At 32.1% G+C, this 11,304-nt stretch overlaps 4 protein-coding genes across 4 annotated transcripts; 3 read left to right on the plus strand and 1 right to left on the minus strand.

Annotated features, from left to right (window-relative positions):
* Positions 1 to 29: 29 nt before the first annotated feature.
* On the plus strand, positions 30 to 1,811 carry PPL_01836 (SUZ domain-containing protein; the record flags this gene model as incomplete). Its single annotated transcript, XM_020572837.1, has 1 exon — positions 30 to 1,811. One exon carries the CDS (start codon positions 30 to 32, stop codon positions 1,809 to 1,811), a length of 1,782 nt encoding a protein of 593 aa, XP_020436954.1.
* A 1,179-nt stretch (positions 1,812 to 2,990) lies between these two features.
* Positions 2,991 to 4,857, plus strand: mkcE (STE family serine/threonine-protein kinase; the record flags this gene model as incomplete). The annotated part of the gene is made up of 2 exons (XM_020572838.1): positions 2,991 to 4,323; positions 4,421 to 4,857. The coding sequence occupies 2 exons, from the start codon at positions 2,991 to 2,993 to the stop codon at positions 4,855 to 4,857; spliced, it is 1,770 nt and encodes a 589-aa protein (XP_020436955.1).
* A 437-nt stretch (positions 4,858 to 5,294) lies between these two features.
* pyk (pyruvate kinase) lies at positions 5,295 to 10,207 on the plus strand (the record flags this gene model as incomplete). The annotated part of the gene is made up of 10 exons (XM_020572839.1): positions 5,295 to 5,365; positions 5,440 to 6,337; positions 6,466 to 6,518; positions 6,965 to 7,012; positions 7,597 to 7,951; positions 8,033 to 8,114; positions 8,311 to 8,664; positions 8,700 to 9,029; positions 9,150 to 9,496; positions 10,163 to 10,207. The coding sequence occupies 10 exons, from the start codon at positions 5,295 to 5,297 to the stop codon at positions 10,205 to 10,207; spliced, it is 2,583 nt and encodes an 860-aa protein (XP_020436956.1).
* Positions 10,208 to 10,413: 206 nt separating this feature from the next.
* PPL_01839 (uncharacterized protein) lies at positions 10,414 to 10,743 on the minus strand (the record flags this gene model as incomplete). Its single annotated transcript, XM_020572840.1, has 1 exon — positions 10,414 to 10,743. The coding sequence occupies one exon, from the start codon at positions 10,741 to 10,743 to the stop codon at positions 10,414 to 10,416; it is 330 nt and encodes a 109-aa protein (XP_020436957.1).
* Between the last annotated feature and the right edge of the window lie 561 nt (positions 10,744 to 11,304).

The following is an 11,304-nucleotide window of genomic DNA, read 5'->3' on the forward strand; positions in this document are numbered from 1 at the left end:
AAGATTGTTTAGATAGAGAAAAAGATAGAATGAGTATTTGTCTTGGTTGTGGTCACAACCTTTATCGAGTGAACAAGAATACTTCCACTCAAAGTGTTGTCAGTGGAGTTGGCATTCAGAATAGTAGTAGCGAATCATCACCTTCAGTGCTAAATGGATCTACATCTTCTATATCTAGCGAATTATCATTATCATCATCATCGTCATCATTGTCGACAATGATTGATAACACAATAGCAAGCATTACAACCAGTACAGAATCATTATCGATCAACTCGAACATTAGCAACAACAACAACAACTCGAGTGTAGTATTGACCAGTCCTACAACCATATCAACAATCACAAGTAGCACAACAACCACAACAACAGAGACTGTCTTGGAAACAATAGTTGAAGCACCATGTCTTTGTTGTGCAAATCACGAAGAACAACCACCACCTCCAGTAAAGAAAATCATGAGGAGAAATCCACTTAATAGTTCATCGAATGGAACCGATCAGCAAAACAAAAGACCGACCTCTGTAAGTTTAGAGGAGAAACAGGCTGCCTACAATAAAGCACGTGAACGTATCTTCGCTGGTGAAGGTCCATCCGATGATATTATTGATATCTACGATCAACAATCACCAACTACATCATTATCTTCTTCTTCTTCTTCTTCCTCTTCATTATCACAACAAACACAGCAGCAGCAGCAACAACAACAACAATCACAATCACAAACTATAAAGCAAAGTGCTAATAGCAATAACATTAATGGTAATGGTGTCTCCACCACCACCACCATTAAAAAGAGTTCATTAAATCCAAACTCACCGAATTTCATTAGTAACAATCAGTTCAAGCTTAATAATCAACAAAACAACGGAAGTGCTACTCTTTCGTCACAAAATCCAACATCAACCACTGCTGCTACAGTCATTAGCAGTAACAACAGCAGCAGCAGCAATGGTTACAGTAATACTCATTCTCATTACAATCAACAACCAACATTCAGAACACCATCTCCTCCAATCTCACGAGCGGTACCTCCATTCAACAATGTAAACAATATCAATATGCATCCTCATGCCTATCCACAGCAACAGCAGCAACAACAACAACAACAGCATCAGCCACTTCCATTACCAATGCCCTATTCAAGTGGGCATCCAACGCCTTATTTCGAACCACAACAGCAGCAACAGAATACCACACCAAATATAATCAATCATGGATATAATAACAACATTAACAACAATAACCAATACCATAGCAATAGTAGTCGTCATCATTTAAATCGATCAACTTCACCACCCACACCGCTCCCAATAAACATGCTATCGACACCTCCAACACCATTATATTATATCAATGGCAATAGTAATACACATAGCAACAACAACAACAACAACAACAATAATAATAATATTATTAACAATCATATGAATAACAATAACAACAATCGATCTTCAAATTACAACAATAGAAATTTTTACACTGACAACAACAACAACAACAACAATATGAATGGTGGAGATCATTACCCACGGCAGGTGACCCATCACAGTCAGAACCAAATAAACGAACCACCACAACTGTCCAATGGCAACCCAATCTTTATATACAACCAACAACCCACATATCAAGCAAACTTACAATCTCCACCACCCATGTCATACAACAACAACAATAATAATAATAACAATAATAATAATAATAACTTTAGAGGCAACTATAATAAATTATACCAGCAAAATTATAATAATGGAAATAGAAGCAACGTCAATAACAATATTAATTTTCAAAAAACCAATAATCCCCCATAAAACAAATAAATAAAGTTTGAACCATATTTTTTTGCTAAAGATGGGTCCTAATCATTTTTGAACCCTTTTCTTTTTATGTTTTTTTTTTCACAAAAAAACCAAGTTTTGTTTCTAAAGATTTGCTATTGTCGGTAATTTCCCCCCATGGTCAGCGTCTTCAATGCACTCAATTAATAAAGATATTGCCAACTAATTTTTTGTAGACCTTGTTTAGTAAAAATTTAAAAGTAAAAGTCAAACCAAAAAAATAAAATAAAATTTTAATAACATCAAGAACATAATAAAATAATATTACTAATAACCATGAAAATAAATAAATTGAGAAAAAAAAAAAAACGACTATCAACCATTAATGGATCACTCACTTGATCAATTTGAAAATGATTGTTTTTTTTTTAAAAAAAAAACTGTTCAAATCAAATCATGAAGCTAAATTGATAAAGCCTACATCTGATCCAAAATCATTATGCTGACAGGTATTTTTTTTTAATTTTAAAGTGCGCATGTTTTGCAGTAGTTTTGTCAATCAATCCGAAATAAGAAGTTTGAAAATTTTGGCAAAAAAATAAAAATAAAAATAAATTTAAAAAAAAAATTGTACAAAAAGGAAAAAAATTGTGATGGAAAAAATTTAATTTTTTTTATATAAATTTATAATCAACTATTAATATAAAACAATACAATCAAATTCAATTTTTTTTTATATATAAAAGTATAAAAGATTAAAATATAATTAAATTAATAAATATTTATATTTATTATTAAGTTAGATTACTAGTTAGTTAGGCTAATTAGTTACAAAAAAAAAAAAAAAAAAAAAGATACAGATCAATAATAATAATAATAAATTCTTTTTTTTTTTTTTGATTATATAACGATTATTTCAGTTCAGTTAGTTCTCAGAAGTAGCAGATCAGATAGATAATAAGGATTAGTAAAGTTAAAGTTCAATCAAATAGAATTTGATATATATTTAGTTTTATAGGTTTATAGATTACAGAGATTTTTAGTCAACTCACTCATATATATATATAGATAGAAATAAATAGAGAAAAGGTTAAAATTTTCTTTAGTTTATTAATTTAAAAAAAAAATACAAAAACAAAAAAAAAATAATAATCGTAAGAAAAAAAAGAAAATAATAATAATAATAATAATAATATTTTTAATGAATAAGAGATGCACAAATTAGTTACATTTTTAAAGAAGAAAAAAGATCCAACTACACCATGGTTGCAAATAGATAAAGATGATACACGTCACAAACGTCCTGGTAGTGACAGCGGTAATACACAACCCCGCATACGGAGCAGCAAGAAAGATGCCAACGGTGCAAACCATGGCGGAAACGGCACTGTCTCTAGCAAAAAGAAGAAACAACACCTACAACAACTTCATCAGCAACAGCAGCAGCAACAACTAAACAATCAACAGCATATGTCGTCCGATGAAGACTCGGACGATCTAATTCCAGAAGAGGTGCGATCGATCTCGAAATTCATCGACTTTACCAAGACCGAGAGAAAGTGGCTCGTTCAGACTCTGAATCTCTCGTCAGAGATGATCGAAGAGAACCTACAGATACTGCTGAACGTACTGAACTTTCTCTCACGAAAAGAAGGTGTCTTTTACCGACACCCATGTCAGGCCAACGGCAACAATCAAATCTCTTCAAAACCGTCGAGTCGACGCGGAACCACTGATCCCGCCGCCGATACCGCCGTTCAACCTCAACAACCTACATCGCTATCTTCATCTGGCACATCATCGCCACTACGGAATAGTGGAACACATATATCATCTCAACAACAACAACTACTACAACAACAACAACAATTTAATAACAACCATCAAAATGTTGATGGTACAAACTTTTCTGTACAGCAATTACAATCACAACTTTTACAACAACAACAACAACTCACACAATCGGCCAACAATCAACAGCATTTATCACCACAACCAACACGTCACCGTAGTGATTACAATCGTATATTTATAGAACCCGGAAAATACTACCAGTTCCCCGATCAAGAATCTTTGGCGATGGCACGACTCGTAGTCGAGGAAGAGGATCCCGCCAAACTGTTTAGAATCGGCACTGAGATGGAGATCAAAGGTGCCTACGGTACGGTGTACCACGTGTTCTACAACAACTGTCAGTACAACAATGTCGAGCTGGCACTCAAGAAACTTGACCATAAATCAGAGCGAAATCGGCGTAACAACCTCAACGAGATTGCTCTGATGCGTTACCTTAAGCATCCCAACATTGTAACATACATAAACAGCTACGAGAAGAACGATGAAGAGATATGGATGCTCATGGAATACATGGATGGTGGTACGATAAAAGAAGCCATCCAGAATTTCAGTTTTACCGAAAAATACGTTGCCTACATCATAAAACAGATACTACACGGACTTGAATATCTACACTCCCTAAACATTGCTCATCGTGATTTGAAATCTGCCAACATCATGATTAATAGTAAAGCTGAAGTAAAGATAAGTAAGTAAAAAACAAACAACAACAATGATATATCAATAGTGAGTTGGTTTTATTAATTTATATTTATTTGTTTATTATTACTTTTTTTTCTTTTTAGTTGACTTTGGTTTCTCAATTGATCTGACGACATTGAAAGCAGATATACATATGTGTGGATCGCCGTACTGGATGTCACCGGAACAGATACAGGAGAAACCGCACGATTGCTCTGTTGATATTTGGAGTCTTGGTGTAATGGCTGCCGAAATGATGAAAGGTGTGGTTCCACATCACCGTTCAAAGATCAAGGCAATGTTTTTGGCATCGTGTGTCGGTATAAAGTTTTCGCGTGACAAAAAGTACAGTTCGCACTGGTCGAATGAGTTGTTTGATTTCCTTGCCATCTGTCTTCAAATGGATTCCTCCAAGAGACCAACACCAACCACCCTCCTACAGCACCCATTCATCGCTACCGCTGCCACCAAACAAGAGATGCTTGATCTACTACCTCTACTATTTATATCAAAGACAATCTCTAAATATTCAATAGCTTAAAACAATACAAAAAAAAAAAAAAGGTAAAAAAAAAAGAATAAAAGATAAAAAAAAAAAAAAAAAAAAAGATAAAAGAAAAGATACAATTCAATCAACACCTAACAATAACTCTAATACACAACCAACACCACAGTCAGTCAACGTCTGATTGTAATTAAACAACTTACTCGCCAACCTACCTCTCAATACTTTGTCAAATTTTAAAAAATAAAAAAAAATAAAAATAATTCAAATATAATTATATTATATGTTTTATTTATGTTTTCCCTTAAAAGAGAAAATGTACAGTTATTCCTTTTTAACATAATTTGTCTTTGCCGATTGCCGGCAATAACTTAATCTTACCAAAATCCCAACTTCACATTTTTTTTTTTTAAAAAAAAAAACATATTTAATTAATTATAAAAATATAAACAAAGTTATATGTAATATCAATTATGAGTATGTTTAAATCAATGTATAAAAGTAATTTGCCACCTATTAAAGATCCAACATTACATAATCAAGAGTAGGTTTCTTATGAAAAAAACAAAAAAAAAAACAAAAAACAATGGTTTAATTGATTACCTTCTCTTTCATTAGTGAAAATGGTTTAATAGATGAAGATCAAACATATTCAGAACTAAGTTGGAACGATTATTTCGATTCGAAAAAAGATATAGCTATTGATGAAAGAGGTACCTTTAGAGTTTATGAATGTAACCCAGGTGGAAATGGAACAGAGTCGTGTGACTATTTGTTTGTGTTTGTTCATGGCGGTGGATATACATCAATGTCATGGGCTTTACTCTCAAAGATAATGAAAAGTCATGCACAATCATCGAGTTTTAGGATCATGGCATATGACTCACGTGCACACGGTGACACAAAGACATCCGATGATACCGACTGTTCAATTGGCACACTTGTTGCCGACTTGGTTGCTCTTGTCAATGCATACCGCGAGCAGCAACCGCAATTCTCAAAGTTAAAAGTGGTGCTTGTCGGTCACAGCATGGGCGGTGCCGTCGTTGTCAAGGCATCAAAGACTGGTCTCGTCAAGGACCAAGTAGGACTTGTGGTAGTCGACGTCGTCGAAGGCACTGCAATGTCTGCGCTGCCCTCGATGCGTGCCATCTTGGCAAAGCGACCAGCTTCATTCAACTCGGTGAGCGATGCTATCAAGTGGAGTATAACAAGCGGCACCCTCCGAAACCTAGAGAGTGCTCGCGTAAGCATACCAACACAGATTCGCAAGGATGAAGCAACTGCTGGCGTTGAATCAGCCAAATACAAATGGATTACAAACTTGGCTCAGACCGAACAGTATTGGAGCGAATGGTTCACCGGACTCTCCAAAGAGTTCCTAGAGAACCGATACATCAAACTACTGATTCTCGCAGGTTCCGACCGACTCGACCGAGAACTAATGATAGCACAGATGCAAGGCAAATTTCAACTTGCACTACTTCCTCTGTGTGGACATGTAATTCAAGAAGATGTAAGTTATATTTCGAGAGACATTGCAAATCTTAAGTTTATTTTCCAACAAAAAACAAAACAAAACAAAAAACCCGAAACTAATTTTCGTTGTTTTATACTTTATTTTTATTTTTATTTTCTCAAAAGAACCCAAAATCGACAGCAGATCTTTTAACAGAGTTCTCAAAGAGACTACCAAGGTAGGACGAGGTCCTATATTGATAAGAGTTCGAATCATCAAATAATACTGTATAACACCATCTTATCTTTGCAAAGAAAAAAAAGGAAAATCAAAAAAAAAAATTATTAATTATTGTAAATAAAAAAAAAACGAAAAATAAACAAAAAAAAATAATACAACCTACACCAAAAGGTCTACCTTTTTCTAAAAGCGCCAAATTCATGGTTCGATGACTGATTGCTTAAAAAAAGATAAAACTAAAAAGGTGAAAAAAAAGAAAAAAATTTAATAAATTAATTCAAAAGGGGGTTTAAGTTGTGTGTTTTTTTTTTGGTGAACTCCGCAAAATAAGATATGGTTTGTTGGTATTGTGATCCACCACACCAGGTCATGAACATATCAAAACAAAAAATATTATTAATAAAAATGGTTTTTTTTGTTTTCACATTTTTTTTTTTTATAAAGTGATGTTAAAAAAAAATTAACCCATCTCATTTTTAACAATAAATTACTGTATGTATAATCTTAATAATTAAATAAATAATAACTTGACTATTATAAGTATGCAAATATGAATAAATAAACAAACAAACAAAAAAAAAAAACAAATAGTATTCAATTTGTAATCACTAAAATAAGAGAATGAGTTAAGTTTATAATAAAAAACAAACATCAATGATGATACATCAATAGATATAGATGAATAGATTGGACGAGGAATTAGTTGGTTAATATGATAGATAGATTCAATTTTAATAATAGCAATTGGAAATTAATCATGATATATAATAATGTGTAGAATAGAATAGTTCAGATAATGAAATTTATTTACAGATAATTCATTCATAAGATTTATTGTTATTTTGACGAGTAGTGTGAATAGTAATAATTTGTGTCAATTTTATTAAAATAATAATAAATTAAAAAAAAAACAAAAAAACAAAATTTGACTTTGAATTTCATTAAAATTAAATTAAATTTAAGATTATTAATATAAAATTTATTTTATTTTAATTTATTTTATAGAAAAGAATAGCTTTTTTTTATTTTTGTTGTATTGGAATTATAAATAGAATAATAATAATAACATAAAATAGTATGGCAACATTATCTAGAAATTTGCGTCTTCAATTGGATGCACCAACACAAGGATTCGTAAGAACCAAGATTGTGTGTACAATCGGTCCAAAGACAATGAGTGTTGAGATGTTGGTAAAGTTGATCGAAACTGGTATGTCGATCTGTCGTATGAACTTTTCACATGGTACTCACGAGTATCACGGTAATGTCATCAAGAATCTCAGAGAAGCTGTCAAGCGTACTGGAAAGGGTTGCGCTTTGATGCTCGACACTAAAGGTCCAGAGATCAGAACCGGTAAATTGGAGGGTGGTCAACCAATCACCTTGCCAGCTGACCACGAAATCCTTGTAGATACAAACACTGATGTTCCAGTATGTATATTATTTAAACAAAATAATCTTAATATCTACTAATATCTTTTATTTAATAATTATTATAATAATAATAATCAGGGTAACACAACTAGAATTTCACTTGATTATAAAGGATTGATCGAGTCTGTAAAGCCAGGTGGACATATTTTGATTGCTGATGGTGTTATTTCACTTCTCATCTTATCAGTTCATCCAGATAAAGGGTACATATTAAAACAATTTATCTGGATCATCAAAGAGATTTTACATTGAATATTAATTAATTAAATTATTTATTATTAATTATATAATTATAATATTATTATTATTATTATTATTATTATAGACATTGTGTTTGTAAGTTGTAAATTCATCAGTATTGGGAGAAACAAAGAATGTACATTTACCAGGTGCAGTTGTTACATTGCCAGCAGTCTCAGAGAAGGATGTAAATGATATCAAGTTTGGTATTGAGCAAGAGGTCGACTTTATTGCAGCTTCATTCATTAGAAAGGCAGAGGATGTTCTCGAAATCAGAAGAATCTTGGGTGAGCGTGCTGCAAACATTCAAATCATTTCAAAGATTGAAAACGAAGAGGGTATCACCAACTTTAACGATATTCTAGAGGCTTCCGATGGTATCATGGTTGCCAGAGGTGATCTCGGTGTCGAAGTAAATATGGAAAAGATTTTCGTTGCTCAAAAGATGATGGTTTCAAAGTGTAATGCTGGTAAGTTAATTAATTGTCTCTGTAAATACTACTAGGTTCAACAACTAATCAATATCAATGTTATTATTTCTTATTCGCAAAAACTATAGCTGGTAAACCAGTAATTACAGCAACTCAAATGTTAGAATCGATGATTAAAGCACCAAGACCAACTAGAGCTGAAGCTACCGATGTTGCCAATGCCGTTCTCGATGGTACTGATTGTGTTATGCTTTCTGGTGAGACTGCCAGTGGTGACTACCCAATTGAGGCTGTAGATATCATGTCCAAGATCTGTCGTGAAGCCGAACTCGTAGAGTCAAGTACCGATTATCACACTTTATTCTCTGCACTCAAAGTCTGTTCAAACAAACCAATTACAATTGGTAAGTAGAAATCACTTAAACAACAAAACAACAACAACAACAACAACAACAACAAAAACTAAAGTAAATTAATTAATCTATATAATTTTCTCTTTTTTTTCTAATTCTTTTACCGTACAGCTGAAACCATTGCTTCATATGCAGTAGCAACCGCTATTGATTTGAAGGCCGATATTATTATTACAATGACAGAAACAGGTTTGACTTCAAGATTGGTTAGTAAGTATAAGCCACCAATGCCAATCTTTGCTATCACCTCATGGGAATACACTGTAAAGCATTTGTTGGCAACCAGAGGTACCATTCCAATTCTTGTAGAGTCACTGATGGGAACCGACAAGTTGATCCAGCACTGTCTTGAGATTGCAATGAAGCAAGGCTTAGCCAAGGTTGGAAGTCGTGTTGTTATCGTCTCTGGTATCATGGAAGGTGTTCCAGGAAAGACCAACTCACTCCGTGTCCTTACCGTAGGAGAATCAATCAAAAACATTAAGGTCTAATGGGTCGTCCAAATCAAACAATCAATCAAATTAATCAACCAATCAACATTATTATCATACTACTACTACTACTATATTGTTATTTATACTTATAATATAATATGTTTATTAGCTTACAACCAACCATTATTTTTATAACAACAATATCATATTTATTTAATTAAAAAAGATTACCATTTTAAAACATTTTTACTAACCTTTATTTTCTTTCCAATTTTTAAAAAAAACAAAACCAATTGAAACAAACATAACACTTCTACTCATACTACTACACTCCTACTCACTACTTAACTACTTAACTACTTGTCTTTGGGACAAATACTTCTACTCGACTCAATTAATTCAACTAATTCTAAATCATTTACCTACCTACTCATACTACCACCTACCTACACTCCTACTCGCTTACTTATACCCTACCAATTACTTCCACTCTACTCATACTACTACACTCCTACTCACAAACTTACTTACCTACTCACTAACTAACTTACTTACCTACCAACTACTTCTATACTTAACTCTAATGCCGATCTAACTTTCCTACTCTCACGCTTGGTTTATATTTTGGGTTTGGGCTTCTTTTCCACCTCTATTTCCTTGGCTGTTCACCTTTCTATTTCAACTCTATAGCCAGCACGCAATAACAATAGTCAATATTCCTATCAAGCAGTTTAAGTTCTGTGATTGTGATTGTCGAACAAAATAAAATAATCAAATATGTGAATTATGAATTGAACTCAATTCATCATTCTTAAATTCCTTTCTCTTCTGTCTTTTATCTCTCTCACACTCTATCTCTTTAAATTAATAGTCTACAGAATTGATAATTAAACAATCTTTGAGTATTTATTTCCAAGAAATTGTAAAGGTTTACAATAATGTTATGGTAATTCTCTTCTTCCTCCACCATTATCCATATTGTGAGGTTTGTGATAAAAGAGGATGACGACAATAACAACCAATATTGGAGTTAGAAAAAACAAGACTATAGAAATGATACCCAAAATTTTTGCTCCAAGATGGGTAGATCTGACGAAACAAAAACTGATTGCCCATACTGGCCAAAAAATAAATCCAACTATAAAGATTGCGATTGCAACTAAAAGTTCACTTTGATCGCCTCTGTAATCTTCACATTCTGTTGCTGGATCTCTATATACCATATAATCTGGGTTTTGATATGATGGTTGTTGTTGTTGTTGTTTATCCATTAAAATAGATAATTTGTATACATGTATGTACAAACAGGTATGTTGAGTATTTGAGTTACTTACTAATCATGTTAATTTTTTATTGGTTGTTTTATTTCCTTATTTGACATGTGTCTGTATTTAATTTTTTTAATGTTTTTTTTTTAATTTCTAAATTAACACTTGTCTAATTTCTAATCGAAAAAGAAATAAACATCATAAGTTTAGTTGGTATTGTAACGTTTGTAATAATTATTATTAATATCATTTTTGAATTATTTATTATTATTTATTTATTAAAATAAAAATAGTTTTTTTTTAAATCTGAAATTGTCAAAAAAAAAATAGTATCATTCTTAGCAATTTTTTTTTGAAAAACAATAATTATCACAAATAATGATAAAAAGCAGATAATTTATAAAAAATCTCCATTTTTTATAGATTTTTAAAAAGATATTTATTCCTTTTTTGTTCACAAATATATTTTCCCACTATTTATCTCAAAAAAGTAAAAAAATATAAATAAAAGCGTGTTTACTTTTTTTTTAATTCAAGTTGTTTTTTGTATAAATATAGATAAAT

Source organism: Heterostelium album (assembly GCF_000004825.1).
Source record: "Heterostelium album PN500 unplaced genomic scaffold PPL_scaffold2, whole genome shotgun sequence".
Lineage (NCBI taxonomy): Eukaryota > Evosea > Eumycetozoa > Acytosteliales > Acytosteliaceae > Heterostelium > Heterostelium album.